The sequence below is a fragment of the Eublepharis macularius genome, chromosome 13, assembly GCF_028583425.1.
Source record: "Eublepharis macularius isolate TG4126 chromosome 13, MPM_Emac_v1.0, whole genome shotgun sequence".
NCBI classification, from domain to species: Eukaryota; Metazoa; Chordata; class Lepidosauria; order Squamata; family Eublepharidae; genus Eublepharis; species Eublepharis macularius.
The window spans coordinates 18,620,426-18,646,265 of NC_072802.1; the positions used below are offsets into that span (position 1 = coordinate 18,620,426).

The 25,840-nt window shown below is 43.6% G+C and overlaps 1 protein-coding gene across 1 annotated transcript in view; it reads right to left on the minus strand.

Annotated features, from left to right (window-relative positions):
• BRWD3 (bromodomain and WD repeat domain containing 3) overlaps positions 1–25,840 on the minus strand; it is an 81,024-nt gene that overhangs the window by 21,340 nt on the left and 33,844 nt on the right. Inside the window, exons 14-31 of the mRNA XM_054996038.1 lie at positions 24,914–25,067; positions 22,566–22,700; positions 21,624–21,752; positions 19,807–20,032; positions 17,951–18,118; positions 17,637–17,820; positions 15,565–15,658; positions 13,676–13,825; positions 12,756–12,832; positions 11,464–11,641; positions 11,205–11,321; positions 7,954–8,061; positions 6,991–7,115; positions 6,406–6,488; positions 5,885–5,996; positions 2,548–2,609; positions 2,271–2,426; positions 1,380–1,500 (exon numbers count right to left, since the gene is read on the minus strand). Coding sequence (XP_054852013.1) covers positions 1,380–1,500; positions 2,271–2,426; positions 2,548–2,609; positions 5,885–5,996; positions 6,406–6,488; positions 6,991–7,115; positions 7,954–8,061; positions 11,205–11,321; positions 11,464–11,641; positions 12,756–12,832; positions 13,676–13,825; positions 15,565–15,658; positions 17,637–17,820; positions 17,951–18,118; positions 19,807–20,032; positions 21,624–21,752; positions 22,566–22,700; positions 24,914–25,067 — 2,379 coding nt within the window. The remainder of the gene's footprint in view (positions 1–1,379; positions 1,501–2,270; positions 2,427–2,547; positions 2,610–5,884; positions 5,997–6,405; positions 6,489–6,990; positions 7,116–7,953; positions 8,062–11,204; positions 11,322–11,463; positions 11,642–12,755; positions 12,833–13,675; positions 13,826–15,564; positions 15,659–17,636; positions 17,821–17,950; positions 18,119–19,806; positions 20,033–21,623; positions 21,753–22,565; positions 22,701–24,913; positions 25,068–25,840) is intronic.

Sequence of the window (25,840 nt, forward strand, 5' to 3'; positions counted from 1 at the left end):
CCCTTCAGGACAACTTAATGCCCACTCAGAGCAGTTTACAAAGTGTGTTATTATTGTCCTCACAACAACCACCCTGTGAGGTAGGTGGGGCTGAGAGAGCTCTGAGAGAGATGCGAGTGACCCAACTTCACACAGTTGGCTTTAAGTGGAGGAGTGGGGAATCAAACCTGGTTCTCCAGATTACAGTCCTCAGCTCTTAACCACTACACCAAACCACACAGTGTTTAAATGAATTAATTCAAAATTGAAGAAAAGGGTCTCCCAAACTTGTTCTCCAACTATGAAGCTGGCAGTTGCTGGAATTAGCATAAAGGAAGAACACAGTTTTCAACATATATAATAAAATGCGTTACCTTTGGAAAACTGCAATCCTTACTGATCTACTGAATGTTCCAAACCACCAGATTAAGTATTTTGCTTACTTAACTATATAAAGAATTCTAATAAAAACTACAGGGTACAGTATGAAGTGTGTTTGTTGCTGTCAGGACAATTCACACCAGATATTAGAAGAGAACTCAAAAGGTTATGAAAGGTGAATTCTAGTTAAACTGGTCAGTTTACCCAAAAGTTCAGCACAAGTCTGATTTGCTAAATGAAATATGAAGTTAGAAACGTAACTATAAGCTCCTATGAATGTATGAAGGAGAGTCAGACCACTGCTTTATCTAGTGTTGGCTATTATGAATGGAGAAAGGTCATTCACAGCCCTGCTGCCGGAGATTCTTTTCAAGGATGATGCCAGGGACAGAAACTGACCCCTTCCAAATGCAAAACATGTGTTGTACTACTGAGTTCTTAACTCTGCTTAAATCAATACAAAGTGACCTGGCTTCATTCTCTACAAATACAAACATCTGTTACCGTTATTGCTAAGAGATTACTGTATAATACCGGAACTCTCTTCGTTAACTAAGTTAACACCTTGCTCTTAAAAACCTTCGCCGATGTCTCTTTCCCCTGATATTTTGCAGTAAAACCAAACAAAATTAAAAACAGCCTAATCTGGATCTCTTTGGAAACAGAATGAAACCCACAAATCCTAGCCTGTTTCATCAGTTTAACGGGACAGATTCTTAGATGCAGCCACAAGACTGTCAAGACGTTTGTAACGGCTGATCTGAACAGGAGGTTCCTGCTAAGATCACAGCCAGAAGGGCCTCAGTTCAGCAAATCAAGAATGCAGTTTTTAAAAAGGCGAGGCAGAGATGTTTGATATGCAGTGGACGGGAATCATCATTCAATACTATTGCATTGTTTATTGGATTTATTATGCTGTCTGATTACATTGTTTACATCATGTGATCCTCCCTGCGTCTCAGCGAGAGAGGTAGGCTATATAATAAGTAAGTAAAGTAAATAAATAAATAAAACCTGACCTGTAAAATCTGTTTTCAAGTCTTCTCCTAATCGTGGTGAGGTCAGTTGGGTAAGCTACTACAGTGCAATACAGAGGATAGGCACTAAGGTCCACTGGGACAGCAAAGGGATTTGAAATATCTGAAACAGAAGAAAGCCAAAGTCAATTAAACCCCATAAGCTATTGTAGGAGTGAAAACTTGGAGGCGGCTGGATATCTGGCTTACTAACGCTACTCCTGGCTGCATATATTGGAAAAACTCCTCTGAAAAGTAACCATCTATTACTGGGTAATAATATTGCTCTAGATATCAAATGGACTGTTGAGATGTCATGAGGTATTCCTAAATAAACTGCCCAGAGAGAAAGTGACAACATTGGAATGCAGGAAAAAAGGTAGAGGAATTAGGGAAGGAAACAGAGGCCAGAAAAGAAAAAAAAGAGGGACAGAACAGTCCAGAGACTTAAAGAAGACGAGAGCTTTGGGAGCGGGAAGGCAATGATGCTAAGAACTGGGACCAGGGGCGGGAGGGGGGGGCAAAGAGACAAAAGACAGCAAGACATGTGCATGTGCGTGTATGAAGCAGATCCCTAGTAAGTTATTATTTTCAAATTTCTTTTTACTCCTGTCATTCCCAGATGCACCTAAGGTTTCTGTCACTGAAGCCATGCTTCCCTGCGTTTCTTATAAGGCACTCAAGATCAGTAATATTCTTACTGAGTTTATCCATTAATTTACTCAAGCCAACAGCCAGCGGTCACTGACATCAGACATGATAAAATTTCACCTTCGAAGCAAGCGAAACTAGAAGGGGCAGCTATGTACTCAGAGCCTATTCCCACTTCTCTTCCAGAATCAAGAGGCAGCCTGCTGGACTCATGAATGTCTCTGCATTTGGCAGCCGCCATACCTAGGGACAAAAGCTGATCGATGCCTCGAAGGACCCGCACGCATTCTTCATCTCGGGAATGGGACCCCCACTCGCCTTCCTGGGGCTTGTACAGCAGAGATGCCAGCTCCTCCGTCGTCACGGGGACTCCTGCACCAACCTCTTCCGGATAAGCAGCTGCAGACAATGGGAGATGGAAGAGAGGGGGAAGAATCCACATTTATAGCCATGTTACTAGTATGGGATTGAAGTAGAAATTATTGATTATCAAAAAAACCCAGAAAAAAAGAGTATTTACTTCCTTCTGGAATAGGCTCCATATCCCAGGGGCTCATTTTTTCTCTTTCATTGTTGTCCCAGCTGTTAAAACAAAATGTATTTTAAAACATAAATAGATCAGCAGCTAAGAAGCTGAGTTGTCGAACAGGAAGTCTCAGTTTTGCCTCTACCTAGAGTTGCCAGCTTCAGCCTGGGGAATTCCCAGAGATGTGGGTGCATTACCTGGGGAGGGAAGGCAGACTGTATGGAGAGGGAAAGAGTTCAGTGGGGATGTGATGCCATAGATTCTTCATTCAGCGTAACTAGTCTGGAGATCAGATTTAATTTCAGAAGAACTCCAGGCCACATCTGGAGATAGGTAACCTTAGCTCTGCCATAAATTCATAAGAAGGTCTTAAGAGAAGCCACTCTTTCTCAACCTCACAACTGCCTTCCCCTCATCACTATGGTTATAACAGCTGATAGGGCTTTTTAAAGAATTACTGACATTAGTTATATGGATATATGAAGGTGTCACGGAGGGTTGGTCCGTTAGCCCAACTGCCCCAATACTGTCCACTCCAACTTGGCTTTGTCTCTCCACGATTTCAGGCCATGGCTGGTTCTGGCACCCCAAGCAAGGGATACCCGCTGGCATCTGGGTACTAGACCAGCTCCTGGGGCAACACTGCTGATGGCAGTGGTATAGGTGGTGGCACAGGTCCCGGTAGTGAAGGAACAAGAGGAAACCAATTCAGGTTTCATGAGAAATTTGTGGCCCAGTGTTAGGGTATGGTATTTCTTGAAGATCTCTCCCTACAAGAACTGGAGTTCACATGTTCTCAGGTCCAGAAGTGCTGCCGCAGGAAATCAAAATAGCTGACAACCTTTGCTTAGTAGATCAGTTAACTCACTTGTGAAAACTTATACAGCAACCATTCATAACTCAAATAAAATATATCCATTATGCTCTTGAAGTTGATGTCAGGCATTTTGATTTCCCCCACCCTAACCCCGGGATCACAATCCTTGGGGGAAAAGGTCTTCAAGGAAAAATGCACCCCAATATTGTACCACAGGTTTCTCATAGAAAACCCCTTTGGTTCCTACGCTCAGGAGGCAATTCCATCCATTCCTACACCAGCAACAGCTGAGCCCCTTTGCGCCCTCTTTGTGCTTTGCCAGAGAAGCAAAAGCCTCCTCCACCCTGCTGCCCAAGGTCCTTTTACTAAGGCCTTTGAAGACCCTAAAGCACTTCATCAGGAGTGGTCTGGCCCTTGCGGCAACCCCAGGGCTTCTCCTGAAGGGCAGACAGCCAGCAAGCCCAGCAGGGAGGAGAGAGTGGAAAGGGAGGGGGATGGGTGTCAGAGACTGCTCCAGTTTAACATGGGAAGACGAGTCCTCATCAGAAGACGATAACCTGCCCCCAAGCCTCTGCCTGGCAGACCCCTCCTGCAAGGCAGGTCCCTTGGGGTTCCCCAAAGGAACCCTGAGCCAGAAAAGGCCCCAGACCTTGAGCCAACAGGTCCCTCAAGCTTGGAGGCCCCAGCATGGACCCATCCACTGCCAGACCTGCTGCGGTCTCCCACAGGAGCAGAGAAGGTGAAGGGCTCGGGCAGAGGCCTGGACAAGGCGCAGGAGTGTGCGCTTAGCAACCCAAGGACTGACCCCTACTGAGGAAGTATCAGGAGAGACCACTAAGTTACTGAAGGATCTGGGCCCCAATACTTCTCAGGAGAAGAGGAGATGACTCAGCTTGTTAAAAGGAGCCTAATGAGGAACTCATAATAGTAACATTTGATTTATATACCACCCTTCTGGACAACTTAACGCTCATTCAGAGCAGTTTACAAAGTATGTCATTATTAGCCTCATGACAATCACCTTGTAAGGTGGGTGGGGCTGAGAGAGCTCTGAGAGAGCTGTGACTGATCCAAGCTCACCCAGCTGGCTTCAAGTGGACGAGTGGGGAATCAAACCCGGTTCTCCAGATTAGAGTCCCGCAGCTCTTAACCACTACCCCAAACTCAGCCTTATCTGTAAGGGAAACTCCCAATATAAGGCTGCAGAGAGGCTGAGGTCAGCGTGGGATCAACCTGTCTGCAGTCTTGCTGACTGGCCCACAAGTTGTCTGACCTGCTTGTTGGCAGATTCTTAGAATCTCGCTGCCTGACCCTTGGACTGCCTTTTGGAATTGCCTTTGGATGACGTTACCTGACCCTGGACTGTGATGTGAGAGCGACAGCTCTTGGAAACCCTGTAAGCTGCTGGGGCTTGTCTCCCACCTGAGGAGGACGACAGAGGGGCTAGCTGGCCAGGAAAGGAGGATGCCACAGCACTTCCTTTCTTCCAGCTGGCTCTCTCTCCCTCCCTCCTTTGTGGGAGCAGGCCAAGGGGCAGGGTCCTTTTCCAGGACCATGTCTTCTTCCCAGTCTGGCCCTGAACTTCATAAACATCTACCTGAAAACTGCCCACAGGGAGCACACGAGCGTATAGAAACCAGTCTTCTGTGATATTCTTCTGAATGATGGGTGTGACAGAAGCCTAAGATTCCATATGGCTCAAGAGCGCCACCTAGAGCATCTGGATTCTGGGACCCCTGGGGCTGACATGAGAGTAACGCTTTATATTCCATTCCACATTAGGGCTACCTGGCCAACTTAATCCTTTTTTGACAAAGGGCAACCAGTTGGGGCCAGATCCCCTTTTTGTAATGTTAGTGCAGAACCATTAAAATGGCGGGATCATCCTGTAGTAATTTTCTGATTGGTGGAAATAGTCTCTGACATCAGAAATGGAGCTTTGCTTGGGATTGGTTAGATTTGCAAGTCAATCTCACCAAGGAGGCTGGCTTAGGCCAGACTCCATTGCCCATAAATATCTGGGAGTTCTGGACTTTTCTCTGTTCCCACTTTGGAACATCTGGAGATCCCCAAGACCGGTGGGCTAGAGGTGAAGGACTCTTCCACTCTCTTGGTACAGCAAGGAACTCTGCATATGCTCTGAGGAATCTTCAATGGGGATTAAGTTATGCTTCCACATTCCCACACGTCTGATACAGCATTACTATTATTATTATTATTATTAGTCCTCTGCTATAATGGTGCTATTACGCTGGTTTTAATGTAGTTGGGGGAAGGGGGCTGACAGATGACACTGTAAATCGTTTGATGGAAAGCTCAGAGAGAAATATTTCTGATAAACATCACTGAGCTCCTCCCTATTAGCAGAAGTAGAATTATGCAAATCCAGAGTTGTGTGAACTAGCTTAATTCATACACGGATACAGACTGAAAAAGGCAGCTTATTGTAGAGCAGATCGGTCTTTTCTTAAAAGGCACAAGCAACCACACAGCCTTGCTTATATTAATCCTTACTGAACGCTGTAGCACTGGAAAGAACTATCAGGATATTCCTGCTGGAATGGTTGCTGGCTCTCTACTGTTCCAAACCACCATGCGTCATCTATTATGCTTCGAAATCTGTCACCTGTAAGGAAGAAGTTGAAGTTAGCCAAGGGTTGTATGCCGATGTCAGCAGTTTCTACTTTTTTTTTTTTTAAGATTACAACCCTTCTCTTCTGCACAAATCTTCAAATAGTGGTATATTTTAAAAAAGGGAAAAAACTTGAGTAAGGAGTTTTGGTGGTGGAAAGTGCCACCACCAGAAAAGCACAGCTGACTTATGGCAACCCCTGGTGGGGTTTTCATGGCAAGAGACTAACAGAGGTGGTTTGCCATTGCAGCCTCTACAACCCTGGTTTTCATTGGAGTTGTCCCATCCAATTACTAACCAAGGCCGACCCTGCTTAGCTTCTGAGATCTGACAAGATCAGGCTCACTTGGGCTATCCAGGTCAGGGTGAGTAAGGCGTTATCCAAACACAAACCATCACTTACCAATCCGCCAGTTCCTTTCTTTGGCTTCATTGTAAAACTGATGCAACACAAGGAAATCAATAACATCTGGCATGTCATGGTACCTGTGAAACACACGTGAAGTAACTCTGACGGAAGCAATACAAGCAACGTCACACATCTCCAGATAAGTCAGAGAAGCTATTTCAACAATAAACGTGGAATTCGAACTTGAGGCCTAATTTCAGAGGCCCCAAATTAGTATTCCAAGTTCATTACAGGAATGCTGAGCCTTACAAGTTGTTCTGAAAAAAGAGCCGTTTAGACTTTTCAGTTTGGAAATTTGTTTTAGGCCCTAACTTAAAAGGGATGTATAACTGCCGCAGAAAGATATTCCTCCTGCCTTTGGTCTCTAGGATAACATTTACGAAGACAGACATGTGACATGATGTCACCACATTCGTCACTTCTCTGCCAATTCACTGGTGACCCTGTACGGTGGCAGGGAACACTGGATGTTGAGACATCAGACTGCACATTCTTTATCTGAAAGTTACAGGGGAGATGCAAGTCAGCCATCGTCCCCCGCCCCGTACTGTTTAATCAGAGTGTTGGTGAGCAACTTACTTAATGGAAAATGATTCGCCAGTCATTTTGCCTGAGATCGGATCAAGAAAGGCAAGCTTCAAGCAGCAAAGGGTAGGTGGTCCAACTTCGTACTTAATCCCCACAATCTTCACAAATTCTTGTTCCTGTTCAATGAACAACAACAGGGGTCAAAAAAGTATTTTTTAATATCTGAGTGGCAATAAAAGGAGATTACTACTTCCATGCATACAAATGAACATCATGGCCAGTGAAGTGCAGAACACACTTTAAGTGGACGTACCAACACTCAAATCCTTGCTTGCTGGGGGTGGGAGACGACCCTGACCAGTCTCTCCCGGCTTAGCCTAGCCCACTTCGCAGGGAGAACTGGAGAGGGGAGCAACTCCGGCTTTTCAGGGGGGAAGCGGCATAATATAATAAAGTAGCCTTATATGCCGATAAAGGCTAACTTGACTTGACTTAATAAAGTTACCAGTTTTAAAAAGAACGTTTCTGTTCTTTCATTCTGCCTCATCGCACATTTACTCACGGCCCTACACTGTTTCTAGCTACCTCCGTTCATATTTACCCACCCATCCAACCTTATACTTTGTACGAAAGAGCAAGAACAGTGACAGACGTTATGAATGGTGGAGTAGGAATGTGATCTCATTTCAGGCAAAGTCAACAAATGCAGGAGCTCCTGACACACCAAACTTCCCATTGTATCTTACTAGAGTGCACTTTGGCCCAAGCTACTGGAATAGTATAAACCTGCAACCAAAACTGATGGCCACGTTAAAATCCAAAAGACACACAACAGGCAGAGCCAAAAAAGAGAGTAAGGTACGGAAATTTGCAGCTTGGTTTGTTCCCTCATCACAAACCAAGGAACAGTGTGAGCAATGCCCAGAAAGCAACTATCATTATACAACAGAAAATAAGCACATCTCAATGAGCTAATGGAACCAAATAAAACATAATTCTGCAAGTATACCTTACCCTGAGTTCCATTTTATTCCATGGCTGCTTTTGCAAGTTGACGCTGTAAATTTTTGCCTTTCGTACTGCACGCACGTAAGCTTCGTGCCCTTGTCTGAAATAGATGATCTTTAAAAAAAAAATTACATTGCTATTTGTATATTAAACACAACACATCTTTCAAATGGTGTAAATGTTTAAAATATCAAATTCTGAAAATAATAATAATAGTAATAACAACAACATTCGATTTATATACCACCCTTCAGGACAACTTAACGCCCACCCAGAGCAGTTTACAAAGTATATTATTATTATCCCCACCACCACCACCACCACCATCATTATCCTCACGATAATCACCCTGTGAGGTGGGTGGGGCTGAGAGAGCTCCTAGAAGCTGTGACTGACCCAAGGTCACCCAGCTAGCTTCAAGCAGAGGAGTGGGGAATCAAACCCGATTCTCCAGATTAGAGTCCTGCCGCTCTTAACCACTACACCAAAATGCCCCACCATCACTTAAAATTATTTAAAAGTGGTCTTTGTGGCAGTTCCAGAAAGTGCATCACTCCTGCATGTTGGGCGGGGGGGGGGGGGAGGGGGGGACACAACATGACACACCTGCACAGTGAAGGCACATCTCAGGAAATGAACAGAGAAATGCTTGCACCCCTCCACTCACCCCCCAACTCCATTTATTTACTTAGGAGCAAGATTGCCTCCTTCCTATAAAGAAAGCTAACAAAGGGAAAACAAACAACAAAAAGCATAAAACAGAAAACAATGAGATAGTCTAGCCGGATTACTCCTGATTAGTATTTGGATGGATGACCACCACCACCACCACCACCAATAATAATAGATTTATACACCGCTCTTCAGGATGACTTACCACCCACTCAGAGCAGTTTACAAAGTATGTCATTATTATCCCCACAATAACAAACACCCTGTCAGGTGGGTGAGGCTGAGAGAGCTCCGAGAAGCTATGACTGACCCCAGGTCACCCAGCTGGCTTCAAGTGGAGATTCAAAGCAGGTTCTCCAGATTAGAGTCCTACACTCTTAACCACTAGGGTTAAGTCTAGGGTTGCTACACAGAGGCAGGCAATGGAATAACACCTCTGAATGACTCTTGCCTTGAAAACCCCATGAGAGGAGGTCTCAAATACTTCACTAATGAGTTAGGGACCATAGTAGTAGCAGCCAATCTGTTTGATGGCGCCTGAATTTTAATGTGTTAATGCGTTAATAAGGTTTTTATTGTATTTAACAGTGTATTTGTTGGAAGCCGCCCTGAGCCCACTTGCAGGAAGGGTGGGGTATAAGTTGAATAAAATAAATAAATAAATAAGCACAACCAGAAATAGTTATAAAAACAGCAGTATGCAGGCTATAAGACGGAAAGCTAAGAAGGATGAGACAGAAGTTCAATTAAGAGCCCAGGAAAAGAGATGTTCTGCCTGGTGTCTAAATGACAGGAAGGTCAGTAATCAGGCAAGCCTCAAGGGAGGGGGGCAACCCAAAGGTAAGTACTACCACTGAGAAGGCCCTGTCCCTAGGTGCCACCTGCCTCACCATTGCAGGAGGTGGCACAAAGAGCAGTACTGGCGGAGAAAATCTTAACTGACGGGCTGGATAACATGGGAAGAGGTGGTATTTCAAGATAAAAATAAGAAACAGCATTTTGAATTTTTCCAGAAACAGACAAACCAGGTGCACATCTTGCAGCACAGGGGAAATAGGAACCATGCATGAGCTCCCATCAACAGCCCGGCCACCTGCACTTTGAGCCACTTAATGTCTGACAGTTTTCAACAGCAGCTGCACATTTCGCATGTTAAAGTAAGCTAAACTGGATGCGATCACAGCACGGATCATCATGGGGAAGCCAGGCTTTTCAAGGAACAGCTATAGCTGGCAAAGCAGCTGAAGCTGGGAAAACGAACTACATGAGGGGCAAAGGAGACCTGAGCCTCCAACCATGAGCCAGGATCTAGCAGAACCCCAAACTGCAAGCCTGCTCCTTCAGAGGGAGTTCAATTCCCTCTGCCTGCACAAGCAGGCACAACAATAAGGATGGGAATTTCACACATCGAGTTTGCATGGATTTAAAAGAGTATGAGTTGTAACCTGACAGCCTCCAACTCTAATATCAGCTCAATCATGACATTTCTGGGCGGCCTTAAATGAGTCTATTTCTCAGCCTAAGCATAGGAGATATGCCCTGCTTTTTACAATATTGCAAGCACTGCTGAAATAGCAGTGAAATGCTATTTCAGGTGTGAAAAAGTTTGAACATTATAAAGACATTATAAACACTGATGATGATTACTGTGCTATTTTGCATCCCAAATAGCAAAATCCCTTCAGATTGCATGTGGGCACTGACAGTATTCCCACACAAGCGCTCTTTCCCATTCACTTACAGGACACAAACACAGAAGAGTTGCCCTTCCCAATGAGAAAAATAGTGACCTGGCTCACGCCAGAGCTCCATGCATGCATCTGAGCACACTGCTGGGGGCGGGGGGCACCTCTGGACTGGGGACAAGGGCATAACGAATTAAAATGAAATTGTGACTACTTGGAAACATTTCCTGAAAACGCATTCGATCCAAGTAGGTTGCTGTCATGGGAAATGTGGCTTAAAACGAGTAAAGAACACAGAGAGACATGTATTATTTTCAAGTTTGATTGGTAACTAAATTCAAGCAGGAGATCACATATTTGGAAGAGTCCTTGCATAATCTTAATAGAAAAGAGTCCAGTAGCACCTTTAAGACTGACCAACTTTACTGTAGCGTAAGCTTTTGAGAACCACAGTTCTCTTCGGCAGATGCATGTGATGAAGAGAGCATCTGACGAAGAGAGCTGTGGCTCTCGAAAGCTTATGCTACAGTAAAGTTGGTCAGTCTTAAAGGTGCTACTGGGCTCTTTTCTATTTTGCTACTACAGACTAACACGGCTAACTCCTCTGGATCTATTGCATAATCTTAAAAGTCACGCTTATCTGAAAGAGCCCTTCATGGCCCTGCCTCCATCAAAAATCTATTTACGTGAGCATGTTAACACACCTGGCAAGATCTTTTACTCTGAGATGTTAAAAGATACTCATATTTGGGAGCAATTTCAAAAAAATGATTCTCTAAAATGGTGGCACACAACATCTAATTTAGTGTTATTGTAGCAAATCTGTAAATGCTTAGATAGCCCATCTTGGGTACAGGTCAGTCACTGCAGTTAAATGAACAAATCAACAACAACAGCTACCTCATCTCCCATTTGTGGGACAAAAGGGGAACGTCGTGGGATGGTATCCAATATCCAGTGGGGAGCAAACCATTCCTCTGTGGGTTCTCCGTCCATTGAAAGCAGTCCGCTGGGTTTCTTAAAAACAAAAACGCTTCAGAGTTTAGGCACCAGTGGAACATGAGAAGAGCTGATTTACACATACACAAACCCAAGAAAAACGATATTGTCTTATCAATTCAGCTCCCTTTAAAAAAACACACACACACAAAACACTGACCTTTTTTCGTGTCTGCTTGGATTTCTTGCGTTTTTCTTCTTGCCCTTTTGTATCTTTCGTGTTTTCATCTTCAGAGCTGCTACAGATTTTGCGGGTAGCTTGTCTTGTTTGTCTCTTCGGAGGCTGGAGGTTAATCCCGGCATCTGCAGTCCAGTCGGAGTATTCACTGGATGAATCACTGAAGATGACACATTAAAAAGTACTAAGCGGCAATATAAAATGCGGTCAGGGGAAAGGTCCCTGATCCTGCTGTCCTAGACACGGTGATTTAACAAGAGCTGTACTCAAACGAAATTCATGTAAAAATAGGCTGTAGGTTGCAAATCACAGAGGGATGGCCATGCGACTCTTACTACAGCAAAAGCAGAAAGGACTTTTATGGCACCTTAAAGATTAACGGCTTGATTATGGCATAAGCTTATGCAGACCAGAGTCGACTCTTGTGTATTTGATCAAATGGTCCCTCATCCACAAACGCTTCTGTCACAATTAATCATTTAGTCTTTAATGTATAACGTATTTCGTTTTCAGTATGTTAAAAAAAATCCGTTTTCAGTATGTTAAAAAAAAATCCAAAGCGTTATTTTGACTGCAAAAATTCCTGCAAAGGCCAACTTTATTCTTACTGGGATTTCATAACAAGGACCCTACAGAGATGGGGAATTTATATTCAGGCAGTTCCCTCCACCACTAGGCTGCATTCCCACAGGCAGTACAATGTTTAGAACAATATATGTGCCCTGCAGCAATTCTCATGATTGCGGATGCCAGAGGAAGTGCTGCCACCAGGATCATTAGAATTGCTGCCGGGTGTCCTTGTGATCATCTGGTTTACACACTCTGTTCGTACAGGTTATGTATAGAGAAAGATCCGAGTGAAGGGCAACGGTAACAGAACAAAATTCAAGTCCAGTAGCACCTTAAAGACCAGCAACATTTTCCAGAGTATAAGATGTCACGTAATCTTAGTTACTGGCTGTGAAATGTTGGAGAGGGGTTGTGGCTCAGTGACAGAGTACTTGCTTTGCAAGCAAAAGGTCTTAGGTTCAATTCCCGGCATCTCCAGTTAAATGGATATGGTAATAAGTTGTGTGAATATCCCACAAACCCACTGCCAGTCACAGTAGACAAGACTGACCTTGATAGACCAAGGGTCTGACTCAGTATAAGGGAAGCATTGTGTGTAGCCCTGTGCATGCATGTGTTCCTAATGTAGCCCTTCTTCATATAAGAAAAAGGAAGATGCCTCATATACATGTTCATTTACAGTGGTGTAATGATAGCGAGACTACCTGGAACTGCTTTCACTTTGCCACGCAGCCACGTTGTCATCTACAGACGCATCGCTTGTGCCAGCTGTGTTGTCTTCCTGAGTTAAAGGGGAAGAAAAAGCACAAATCTTGCCCATTTGCACCACCATTTTGCTATCCTCAGCACAAAATAGTTGCCCTTCTAGCACGGAATATTTCCTGCTAAAAAGTATTGCACCACATTTCCAAACATGATGTATGCCAAAAAGACAGTGTCAATTATTTGCCGGCTACCTCGTGTTCCAAACGGCAAAATCTGAAGCAGCCCATTAAAGGAGGCCTTGGGAGTTAATCTGATCTGCAGAATAAACTTGAAACGCAGAAGGGAGTTCCTCCTTGAACAGCCAAGCATTCTTTAAACATCTGAGAGCACTCAGTGCCCAGCAGTGCAAGATCCTATCCTAGCTTACATGTACCCCCAAGCAAAAAAACCCCCCATCTTCGCACATGGGAACAAACTACATGATACTAAATTGCCATCATCCCAAGTCTTTCTATATTGATTTAGACCACTGGATGCATTTCAGCTATATCATCTTGGGATTTCAATCGTTATGTCCTATTATTGCAGATGGCAGGGCCACATCAGTGGGTGAAGTCTCCACCAAGGACATTCTGTAGCTCAACCACCAAACAACACAAGTTCTCATCTCCCATTTAAATCGGATTTTAATTTCTCTCCAATCTTGTATCTGCAAGTTGGGACACAGCACTATCGCCACCGTCTTCACATCCTATTACGTATACTTGATAATGGCTAGGGTTGTAATGTCTACTTAAACACCACATTAGATAGGGAAAAGGATCTTAAACGTTAAAACTGCTTGAACAACGAACAAGCGAGAAACCACCATGGCCTTGAATGGAGACAATACTGTAAATAAAAATGTCCAACGCCTAACCTCAGAGGAGCTTTCAGAATCTTCCTGGGTATGTGAATTTCTCCTTGCACCTTGGGAATGATGTTCTATGGTGGAGCGTGTTTGGTAAGCATGCTGGCGCTTGCGTTGATTTCTTCGCAAAGACCGTCCACTGCCAGGTTGATAATCACTCTTTCGTGGTATTAGGGAAAAGAGAGGAGGAGGAATGATTTTAGAAACTGCAAGAGAAAATACTGAGGGGATCACAGAACCTGTATCTGATAGAAAATCTAGAAAAAAGCATGCGTGAGGGTCTAATGTGGCCTCAGTAGGAGGGATGCATTGCGAGATGTCTAGCCGACAAGTGTTTCCCAGAATGAAGAACACCCCACTGTTGCCTTGTCATGGGACCAAGCCTATAGGTGACTGTTCAGTCCCAACATGGAGTTTTAAAGGGCTGGACTGAATACGACCCATGCTGTGTGCCTTGTCAGTGAGGCAACCTGAGAGTCAGCCTGGGTGACTGATCACAAAGGGGTTGGGTCTTATTGGTGGGGATCTGCCCCCAAAGAACTGAAGTTCCAGAGCCAAATTTAAACTCCCTGCTGCCTCCATGGCTCCCTTGCAGCTGCTTTGCCCCAGCTGCTCTTCAAGAGCTCCACCAGGAGCATCTTCTCTCCTTCCTTGTGGTACAGGGCACTGACGTCACTTACGGAACACTCACGCTCACATTCAGGCCCTGCTCACATGCAGGGCCACCTAATAAGGATTCCTACTGTAGTACATGACATCTTCCGTAATATTTTAAACCAGCCAAGTTAGTTTGGTGAAAGGGATGCATTTATTTTTCCCATGAGTTTCTCCACTAACTAAATATCTACATTTCTTCCCTCATTTATCCCAAAGAATTGGGATAAATCCTCCCGTCTAGCATTAGCATACAAGCTCTTACATGCAGTGTTCCCTCTCTAAATTCCTTTGTGAGTATAACTGTCCCTATAATTCTCCAGTTTCTTCAAATGGCTGTTTCTGGATGCTCATTGCCAAGTTTTATCTTGTAGAAAAGAGCAAGAGTCCAGTAGCGCCTATAAGACTAACAAAATTTGTGGTAGATTATGAACTTGTGCTAGAGTAGTGGGTGTGGAGAAATCAGCATTGGTAATGAGACAGGAAGCCTAGATCTCTATTCAGTCCAGGTGGATGCATTGTCTAGAGCTTCGTTATCAGTTGCAATTCAGCAATCTTTTTTTCTAATCTCCCTTTGAAATTCCTCTGCAGGAGAACTGCAACTGAATGTCCTGGAAGGTTAAAATGTCCTGGAAGGTTAAAACTTCCCCCTGCTGTTTTTGGGTGTTTTGGTCCTGATGTCAGACCTATTTCCATTAATTCTTTGTCAAAGGGATTGGCCAGTTTGTCCAATGTAGAGGGTGGAGGGGCATCTTTTATCTTGAAACCAAACCTCTAAGGGATCAGTGCCCTACAATGGATGCTTCCCAGCTCCTATCAGCTTTCCCCACAGGAGCTAGTTCAAAACCTGCTCTGCAGAGGCACTGCAGTCAGATTGAACATGAATACACAAACTGCCTCACACCAAGACAGGCCCTCGGTCTGTTGAGGTCAACGGTCAACTTTGAGGCAGTGGCTCTCTCCAGTCTTTCCTATCAACTGCTACCTTTTACCCGGAGTTGCCAAATATTGAGCCTGGGACTTTTTGCTCTATCACTGACCCACAACTTTCTATTGCACTTCAAGCGGAACATTTTCCATAAAGGCTCACCTTCTCCCAAAAGGATTTGCAGTCCCTACCATATCTAAAACCTTCCTCCCGATACACTGCCTCATTTATGTGGCAAGACCCTACAACTACGCCTGTAGAGCTGGGTATGTTCATAACATTCACAGCATTTCTGAAAACATGGTGCTTTTCTCACCCTTTGTAAAGTGTGGGAAGGCTTCCTCTTCTTTTCAGATGTGTACAGATGGATTTCTAATTCACCTTTGGCAGCTCGGCATTCTTCCTGGACTCTGAGGCGAAGGAGAATGAATTAGGATTACTGACTGAATCTTTAAAATAGAACAGCAGCAGCAGCAGCAATTGATTTATATACCGCCCTTCAGGACAACTTAATGCCCACTCAGAGCAGTTTACAAAGTATGTCATTATTATCCCCACAACAAAACACCCTGTGAGGAGGGTGGGACTGAGAGAGCTCCAGAGAGCCATGACTAGCCCAAGGTCACCCAGCTGCCTTCAAGTGGAGGAGTGGGGAATCAAACCCAGCTCTCCAGATTAGAGTCCTGCGCTCTTAACCACTACACCAAACTGGCTCTCTACACCAAACTATGCTCATCCAAAGTTCTTGCTATGATTGTTACTGAATTCTTTTTTGCCAGGACTTCTAATCCATTTATCTGGTCTAATGTACCTCAGTCTAGAATGCCACCCAAAGAACACCTGTCCACATAGTCATTTCCATGGAGGGATCAGATTTGCACATTCAAAAGAAGATGTAGCAGAAATTGCTCGAATGAAATGGAGAAATTGTTCTGGATGGAAAAACCTCTGCACAGATTTTAGCCAGGACAAATCAGGGCAACACTGCTTGAAGAGTTACGATCTCTGTGCTTTAGTTTTGCATTTAAAGAAGAAACCATTTTTAACATCATTCCAGGTCAACCTGCACTAGACATTCAGATTTCTTAACTCAAGATGGACCAAATAATTTTGAATAAACAATGACAAGAACAGCATTTCAAAATTTCAAGGAAGAGGTACATTTTGATTTTGGTAATATTTAGGGTAGGCAACGGGGGACTTTGAGGATCGACGGCTAAGAAACTGCAAGCTCCCAAATTTGCAATGCAAAATAATGCCTGTTGGCAAAATGGAACCAAAATAAAACCTTTATAGCTTTCAGATTTGAAGAAGAAGAAAAAACCCTTTGACTTTTAGGGAGTCCTCAGACATAAATCCAAGTAACGAATATCAGAGTGACCTGACTAGTAGCAGCTCTAGGACAGAGATATTTTGGGCAATACTCGTTGCAGAGGGAGGGCATCAGGGAAAGGAGCGAAGAGTTTCTTCCATTTTGGGCTGCTAACATTGATCAATTTATGCTCCATATCTAGCAGAAGTAAGGCAGGAAGACAACGGAGCACTGGGGAAAGCTGGAGAGGGGGGGTTGTAAACCCCATGAAGGAAGTCGCATTTCTCTTGTCACTACTCTCATGTCAAAGTTAGAAAAGAACTAGCTTTGGCATATGAAATTGTTATCCAAGTTGCAACAGGATGTTTCCTTCCTCTAGTAGCTGGAAATGGTTTTAGAAAAACTATAGAAAATAGTTACTTATAGCAGCAAGAAGGCACCTGGCTGACGCTCCAGGCGTTTGCTTGATTGTTTTGCAAGTGAAATAAAGTTCAATGAAGCACAAAACAGTTTATAAAATTTTTGGTTAGCAAGAACCTAGCAAAGCAAGGCAAATCGGCTCCTTAGGCACCAGACATTTTTGCCAGCCCACAAAGTATTCATTGGAAAATCAGTCACTTTGGAAGAGAAGCTTTTCCAGGCAACGACCTGAATGGGGCATCAACAGAAATGTCTGCTGTGAACAATTTACTAAACAAGCACTTTCAAAACCTAGCTCGGCATTAAACATAATACCAATAAACATCACTTTATCAAAAATGAATGTTCTTATTTTGCTTTCAGCGCAAAATACAAAATACAGGATTCACATAATACTACAGTGTCTGTAAATATAATTTAGACAGAGACAATACCAAAAACACAAGCCAGCCAAAGAAACCAAATCCCGATTGACAAAAGCAGCGTATTGCATCCCTTACAGGGAGTGTTGTAGCTTTCTGCAAATCTTTATGAAAATGACGCATGAGTGCAGGGGGCTAGGATAACGGCAATCCTACTCACACATCAAGCCCTCGTCGGAGGACTCATACAGGCGACACCACGAACACAGCGCGCTCGGCACCACGTCCTCTTACCTGCTGACCCCAGGATGCAGCTCATTCACCACGACTCTCCTGCTCCATGCCATGAGATCTCTCTCCGTGGCTATCTGACTTCTCGGGGCATTGTGATGCATCTGCCTGACGCCTTCAATCTGACCGCTCCGTCTCAGCCCGACGTTTGGTGGAGAAGCAAGATCCAAACTTGGACTTCTCAAAACTAATGGAGAGGAAAGCCCAAACAATAACAAAACCCTCAAAACAGATCAACTTTTCACAAATTTGCTATAACAAGGTTGAAATCTGTGATTTCCTAGTTTTCTACAAAAGTAGGAGATGACAACTCTTACTGCTAACAGGATGTGATCTGTTCTGTGGAGGATCTGAAGGAGCTTCGCTTTCACTACGCCTTCTCATATCTTGTTCTCGTTGCAGCTCTCGGATCATTCCATCGAGGATGCTCTCTTCGTGGTCATTGGTTTGCTGCCCAATCACTTGCTCTACCACCTCTCCATCACCTTGGAAGATCAGAGGTACCAAGTGAACCATTTGGCCTGTACCAGCAACCCAAGCCCTAGCACATCGATCCTAAACAGGCATGCCAATGAAAAGCCAAAAGCGGAACAGGCACTGTAACAGAAAGGGACCGGCCCTTTTTAGGAGTAGACCATGGTTGAGATGGAGCTTTCATTTTGGCTTCATAATCTGGATCCATCTGACCAGAGAGAGCTGAAATGTGGGACCTAGACGTTTGGAGGCAGCACACCTCTGAATACCAGCTGCTTGCCATCACAGCAGGAGGAGGTTTTGCCCTCTGCACCCTGCTAAGAGCCTTCTGGGGTGTGTTTGGCCATTCTGGGAAATCAGATGTTAGATCAGATGGTCCACTGGTCCAACCCAGAACTTTTGTTATGTTCTTAGAAAGCCCAGGTCCTCAGGCTCGCTCCCCACACTTGAGATGCCAAGGAGACCCACAGCAGGGTCTCTGCAGCTGAGCTGATGGGCACTGCCAGCTGGTAGGCAGTAGTGCAGGCAGGCCTATAATGCTCATTCACTATGCAGAAGCAACTGTTTCCCTTTCAGGAATTTACGTACACTGCTCACATTGCTTTGACCATTCATTGCCAGGGGAGAGCAGCTCACAGGGTCTCTGACTGGATGCCTCTTTTATTATTTTGACTGAGTTTTATTTTGATTTGTGTTCTAACACAGCATACCGAACCCACCTATTCCTTGCACCGTTGGCTTTCTGGACTCACTTTGTTAAAATGCCCCTTCTCTCTTCTCATGTATCTACCCCACTTCAGTTGGGGGAAGTTCACCAGAGTTTGTCACAATAAATGTCTAAGCCTTGAAAGTGCCACTAGTTTTTTCATCATTTACAGCTAAAACATGGGAAACACGGCACTAAATGTGTTGTCACAGTTCTACTAGGAAATCATTCCATTATTAAGATTGTATTATCTGAGTGTTACCATATTTTAGACCATCCTTTCTCCAGAGAGCTCTAGATGGCACATATAGATACCTCTCCTCCTCCTCCATTTTACCTTCACAATAACCCTGTGAAACAGGTTAAGCTCAGAGAGAGTGATGGGCTCGGGTTCTCCAAGTGAGCTTCGTATCCAGCTGTTATCAGTACACAATCTGACACCCTACACACACTGCCTCTCTTATAGCCCCTCGTCTTTTTACAATACATTCATAATCAACCCATGCACAAACTTAATTAAGCTGGAAACCATAATTATTAGCCTTGCTTCACAGGACTGTTGAGGCCTGAGGGGAGAGGGGAATAGAACCATCCCATCCATTTACGTTACTCTTGGAGAAAAAGTAGGATAAAAACATGAAGAATGAATGTTATATTAGAAAAATAGATGCAGAGGAGTTAGCCGTGTTAGTCTGTAGTAGCAAAATCAAAAAGAGTCCAGTAGCACCTTTAAGACTAACCAATTTTATTGTAGCGTAAGCTTTTGAGAATAAAGTTCTCTTCGTCAGATGCATCTGACGAAGAGAACTTGATTCTCGAAAGCTTATGCTACAATAAAATTGGTTAGTCATAAAGGTGCTACTGGACTCTTTTTGATATTAGAAAAAAATAAACTGTTTCAGTAGGAAAATATAAACTTATCCTGCTGAAAAATTAATAATTGGTGAATCCTCCCCTTCCCGCTTTGCTTCAGCTCTATGGCCGAGGACGTACCATTTGCAACATATCCCAGCTGAGGAATGAGTTGTTCATCTTTACAGTTCTCCCGCCCTGGAACAAGCCGTTGGTATCGAGTGGGGTGGGGATTTCCATCCACATCTACCAAGAAGGGGGGAGGCATGAGATGTGGGGCTTGCTGAGTTTGTTCATCCAGCACATAGTTATTAGCGTCACGGATCAAGGGGCGATAATCTGTATGGAAGAACATCTGATCCGGAATCTGTATGAGAGAAGCTCAGAAATCAGTACTGCAAACACTGGAACATTGCTTACATCTGCTCGTACAATTCCTATTACAGAAGTTAGCCCCTGGCCCCAAAAGGACAGTTTTCTCCCAAATGGAAAAGTTTCACTTCACTCCCATCAACTATTCCCTCTTGAAAGGATAGTGAATGTTGTGCCTTTGCAGCACGCAGAATGAATGCAGGCTCGCTGCAGCCTAGTTCATAGGCTCTTCTCGGCAGAGCTATGCAGACAATGCTGAAGCAAGCCTGCATTCTCTACGGCACAGAATTCAGCACTTTAGAAACAAAAAACATTTTTCTAGTCCTTTAAAAGAGAAGTTGACTAAATGTTTGGAAGCTGCAGAAGTTGTCATGCCCGCTCCCCTTCACCCTGCAGGGATCAGGCGACAATGCCCACCCCCTTCACCCAGCCAAGGTCTGGCACCCTTCTGAGCAGCCAGAATTTTGCAAACTTATTTTTATAAGAACTTCTCTGCAAACTATAGTAGCTTCCAAATTTTGTAGGTATGGACCTACAAAAGGCCTTTTAAGAGAGTATCCCTCCTACAAGCAATCACATTCCACTCACGTTCTAAGGACAGAAAATTCCCCCAGCAAAAAGATCTGCTATTGTACAGATGGTGCATACTGTCTAAGAATATGGGTTTCAGCCCAAACTTACTTTCGTTATGATACTGATTATGTATAGTACGACTGAGAAGATGTCAGACCAGTGTGTTCCAACTTATCGGTCCCAACCCAAAAGTGGGTTGCAAAGCCTGCGAAAATGGTTCCCAGGCTTTTACAGTGTTACTGATTTGTGCAGTCTCTATTTTTTAAAAAGTGAATCACCATACAAAGTAATTTTGGATTTGGGGGTTACCAAACCAAAAATTTTGGGATCTACTGCCTTAAGCAACCATTGTAATAAAGTCATAATGAAAACCAATAATTCTCAGCCCATTGTGTATAACTTGAAAGCAGAAACTTTCGTGGTGGGCATACATGCAAGCTTGTGTGCGCATGTAATAGGATTTGAAGGACTGGGGTCATTGCATAAGAAGCAGGGCTGTGGCTCAGTGGTAGAGTGTCTGCTCGGCATGCAGAAGGTCCCAGGTTCAGTCCCCAGCATCTCAAGTTAAGAAGTTCAGGTAGTAATTGATATGAAATTACTGAGACCTTGGAGAGCCATGTCCACTCTGAATAGACAATGGATCAATCGTCTGATTCAGTATAAGGTAGCCTCATGCATTTACATGTTCATATATGTACTTACATTTTACATCATCTTAAACTTGTTTCAATAAAGAGATCAGATTATCTTCATGCTATTTTGATAAAAAAATTAATGTATTCTTGGGAGGATTTAGGTCCTCTGATAAAACATTAAATTTTATGTCCCCCAGTCCTAAAAACTTCACTGAAAGGGGATGCTCCAAAGCAAGCTACTTGGACAGCACAGCCCAAATGTCTGTCAGTCTATCTACTGCAAAAATCTCAGCGAAATTAAAAACATACCGTGTACCATTTGTTTCTGATGCATGCCCTGTTCATTGAAAGAGAAACCTACAAGGCTGTCAAACCCACCTTTTCATAAAATTTATTGCATCCAAAACCAAATAGCAGCAGATGTCCATGCGAATCTGTGCAGGCAAAATGTTGTCCATCGGAGGAAAATTTGCAATCAAACACTGCACCATGGCCTTGGCCTTCAATCTGTAACCAACACACACAACAACATCAGAACTCATTCCTCTGAATAAGCCTCCATTAAAATTCAATTCGTCCCTGATCTGTTGTTTCCCAAGCATGTCTAGTCTTCTGACTTGGTATTTTCCTTTAGCTGTATTATAACATTGTGCGCTTGTACACAAATTAAGCCAATTGCAGCAGTTCACTGGGAAAGCAAGGTCCCTTTGCAATCCTGGAATCTGGCTGGACTTTTGGTTAGATCTCCCAAGTTCAGCGTTTGCAAGTATCCTCCTCCATTATCAGAAAATTAAACATTTTCAAAACTCAGCAAATCAACTTCTCTGGTGCAATGAAGATCCCACAAAACAGGGCTTCCAATCATAAGAGCAGAAAGGTACACTAACAGTGCACCTGCCTCTCTCCTCCGCCCATCCTCCAACAGCTACCTGCACACTCAACAGAGCAGTCCTAAAAGGACTTACACCCTTCTAAGCCCACTCTGTTTAGGGTAGCACTGCCAACCATTTTGACCATGGTAGTGTCCTAATGGCCTATCCTAGCTCTTTAAAGCTAAGACATAAAGCAAAGCTAGGCAGCTTATTTCCAAAACAGGAAACAGAAGCACTACAGAGTGTAGTACTACGCACATACTTTCAGAGGCCTTAAAAAGCCAGCGCTAGAGGTGCTGCCCTAACATGCAATGTGCTGAAGGGTCAAATTGCAGCTGGCCCTGGAGAAGGAGCTGAGCAGAAGACTGCACCTCTGATATAATGGACAGTAAGGTTTTCCTTCTTGCCCCAAAGCCTACTGAAGCACAAAAACCGTGGCCTATATTACCATGTTGAAGTAATTGCGGATTTTTGTTCCTTTCTCGAGGTCCCAAATAAAAATGTTCCCATCGTGGCCTGCAGAGAGCATGATCCTTTGGTCAAATGGGTGAGCTTCCAAAACGAATACTTCATCATCGTGGCCCTGCAATAAAAGCAGAAGAATGGAACGTTTGCCACAGAAGTTCCAGCCACAGGTGAAGCAGCTCTCCAGACTTCCATGTGGAAAAAGTCTTTCCTGATCCCTGGTACCTGAGATGCTTTGCCTGGAGACTTTCTGCATGCATATCCTGTCCTCCACCACTGAGTTGCTCTGCCATGGGCACTAAGATGCCCAGTAAAAGCCTTTCCTGACCGTTATGGACCACATTTGAATAATTAAAGGAACAGTATGAAAATACAGTAACTGTGCTTATATACCACTCTTCTAGACAGATTAGCACCCCACTCAGAGCAGTGAAAGAAGTCAGTGTTGTTATGATCCCCGCAATACAGCTGGCGTGCTGGGGCTGAGATGAGTGGCCTACCCAAGGCCACCTGCTGAGCTCATGGCAGTAGTGGGATTCAAGCCATCATCAGACCATTGGTCTATTCAATTCAGTAATGTCTGCTGGTATCAATTCTCAAAGGTGTCAGCCAGAAAACTCTGGTCCCAAATACTTAGATCCTTTAAGTGTAGATGCCAGGGACGAATCCTAGAATCTTATGCAAACATCGACTTGGATCCTATATTTCCTTTCCGCTTGCAGGAGCAGAAAGGCCCTAGGTGCTGAGGAATATATTCTTTCTTTCTTTCTTTCTTTCTTTCTTTCTTTCTTTCTTTCTTTCTTTCTTTCTTTCTTTCTTTCTTTCTTTCTTTCTTTCTTTCTTTCTTTCTTTCTTTCTAGGAATACATTCTTGCGGCTGTGCAAGCAGAAGAAAAAAGTATAGACCCCCAAGCTTTATGCTGTACCACTGAGCCACAGCTGCCTCTCCCTTCCAGAAGTGAACCTTCCCAAGAAAAAAAAGCACTGCTGCAGCATGTAATTGAATAACTGAAACACGGGAGAAATCCAAATCAGTTTTCTCTGCGCAGCTAGATTTATAAAGAGTAACATAAGAAAGATACTTCTGCCAATGAATGCTGACAAAATACACTAATGAATCAAGTCTTTCATCTGCACGTGTTTTTGAGATTTCAGAATACCATGTCTTTCTATATTCTTTATCTATACAATCTTATGAACAATGTTATTTGCGTATGTCATTATTAAATGTATTTTATGCATAACTATTTACGATACATCTTTTGGTTTACTGAAGGCAGCTGCTCATCACATGGACAAACTTTTTTCTTGAAAGGCAATGTTACTTTTTCACACCTAATTCACCTTTCCTCTGGTTTGTTTTGACACAGACACACAAAATAGCAGGATGGGTTTAAAACACATGAAAATCAGATGTCTATAAATATTATATCAAAGTTAACCAGACTGGCATGCACTTTGGTTTCTAGATGCAAGAGAATTCTCTTTAAAAGCTATGGGACAATCGGATTAGTCGAGAAACTTGACACCCTTTCAGGGAACACACTGTGCCACCAACAGTAAAAGTTTTTCCACTGCTTGCATAAATGAAAGTTTGTTTTGTTTGTTTCTTTTGGAGGATTGGTCCAGCTCCTTGGTCTTCGTATTGAGTTCTTAGATGCAGATGATCAAAGTGTTTTGAGTTTCTTCTTTCAAAAGTTCAAGAGAGCAGAGGCCCAGAAAGAAGACAAGACAGAGGAAAATGTGGAAGATCACATGTCCTGAACTGTGCTGACTTCACTGAGTAGCACCTTCCCTTCCCTCTGTACCCTTTCTTCATCCTTGGGATCAATTGGTGCCATCACTGTATTTCCAAGATGTATTCCATGAGTATGATCAGAATTTTCTTTTAAGAGGCTATTTCTAATTCTTAATTACACCCAGGGCTTTTTTTCTGGGAAAAGAGGTGGTGGAACGCACAATGATGTCACTTTGGGTCAGCTGGAACGGGGGGGGGGGGTTAAAATTTAAATTGCCCTTGGCGAACATGGTCACATGGCCAGTGGCCTCACCCTCTGATCTCCACTGGCACAGAGGGCAGTCTAAACTCCCCTCTGTCTGGAGATCAGGGGGCGGGGCCACCAGCCATGTGACCATTTTCAAGAGGTGCCAGAACTCTGTTCCACTGCGTTCCAGCTGAAAAAAAGCCCTGATTACACCAATTTAGTAGTACAAATCTTTATAATAAACTCAGTACGATAAACTAAAAGCTAGAAGCTAGGTTTGGGCTCTAAAGCCAGCATTAAACTCCTTGGTATTCTTCTTCAAAGTCATCCACTCAAGTTTTACTTACAGATAAGGTGTGAAGAAGCTGCCCTGTAGAAGAATTCCACACTTTCAAGAGGAAATTGTTGACTGCGGTGATAACGGTGGAATCATACCGATCCCAAGCAACCATGGTCACCTTCAGCTTAGACACCTTGTCCTCTCCAGACACAACACTATTCCTGAGCAATTTGGCAGATAAAAAAGTAGGAGAAAAACCTTGTAAGTACCACCTTAATTTTATACGAGTTTATTCTGCTTTTCACAGAAATCCATTTTTGGAAAAAATGTATTATGTTGGAATTTATTCGAGCAATGCAATCCAAAGCTCAGAAGTAACTTTGCTTAGGATCGCACTGCAAGTTACATAAGAGCAAATATAGTTGCTGAACTGTATTCTGTTGAACTTGGGAACCGTAGTGCATTTTGCATGTAGTGTATTGGCTGGAACACTTCTACAGCTGCAGAGCAACCAAAAAAATGAGGTTCATGTAATACAAGCAACAATAAGAAACACATTCTGCTCTGGAAAGAGGAACAGAAAATCCAATCATGTTCTTTTCCCCTAACTTTTCTAGACAAGCATGAGTTGAAAAAGAAAATAATCTGAGCACACTACTGAAGGCTCACTCCCAAACGAAAGATTTCTCAAAATGGAATTAGACCAGGAGAGGAAACAAGAAACTTCACACGAGCCACTTATAAAACAGTCCAAGATGACCTGGAAAGGCTTGTCCATTAAAACCACTCTTGGCCATGGTTCGAATGTCAGCTTCTGATGTAGCAGGGCAACAAGATTCCCTTTGGGAAAATTTCCCTCGTTTATGATGCAACGAGAGCTCCCTCTAGAGTGATTTAGTTTAAAAATGCAACTCGAACATTGACGACACGGGTAGCAGAGGGTCTTGAGGGAGAAAACCCGCTCCGGATCTGCATCCACCCCCTTTCTGATTGG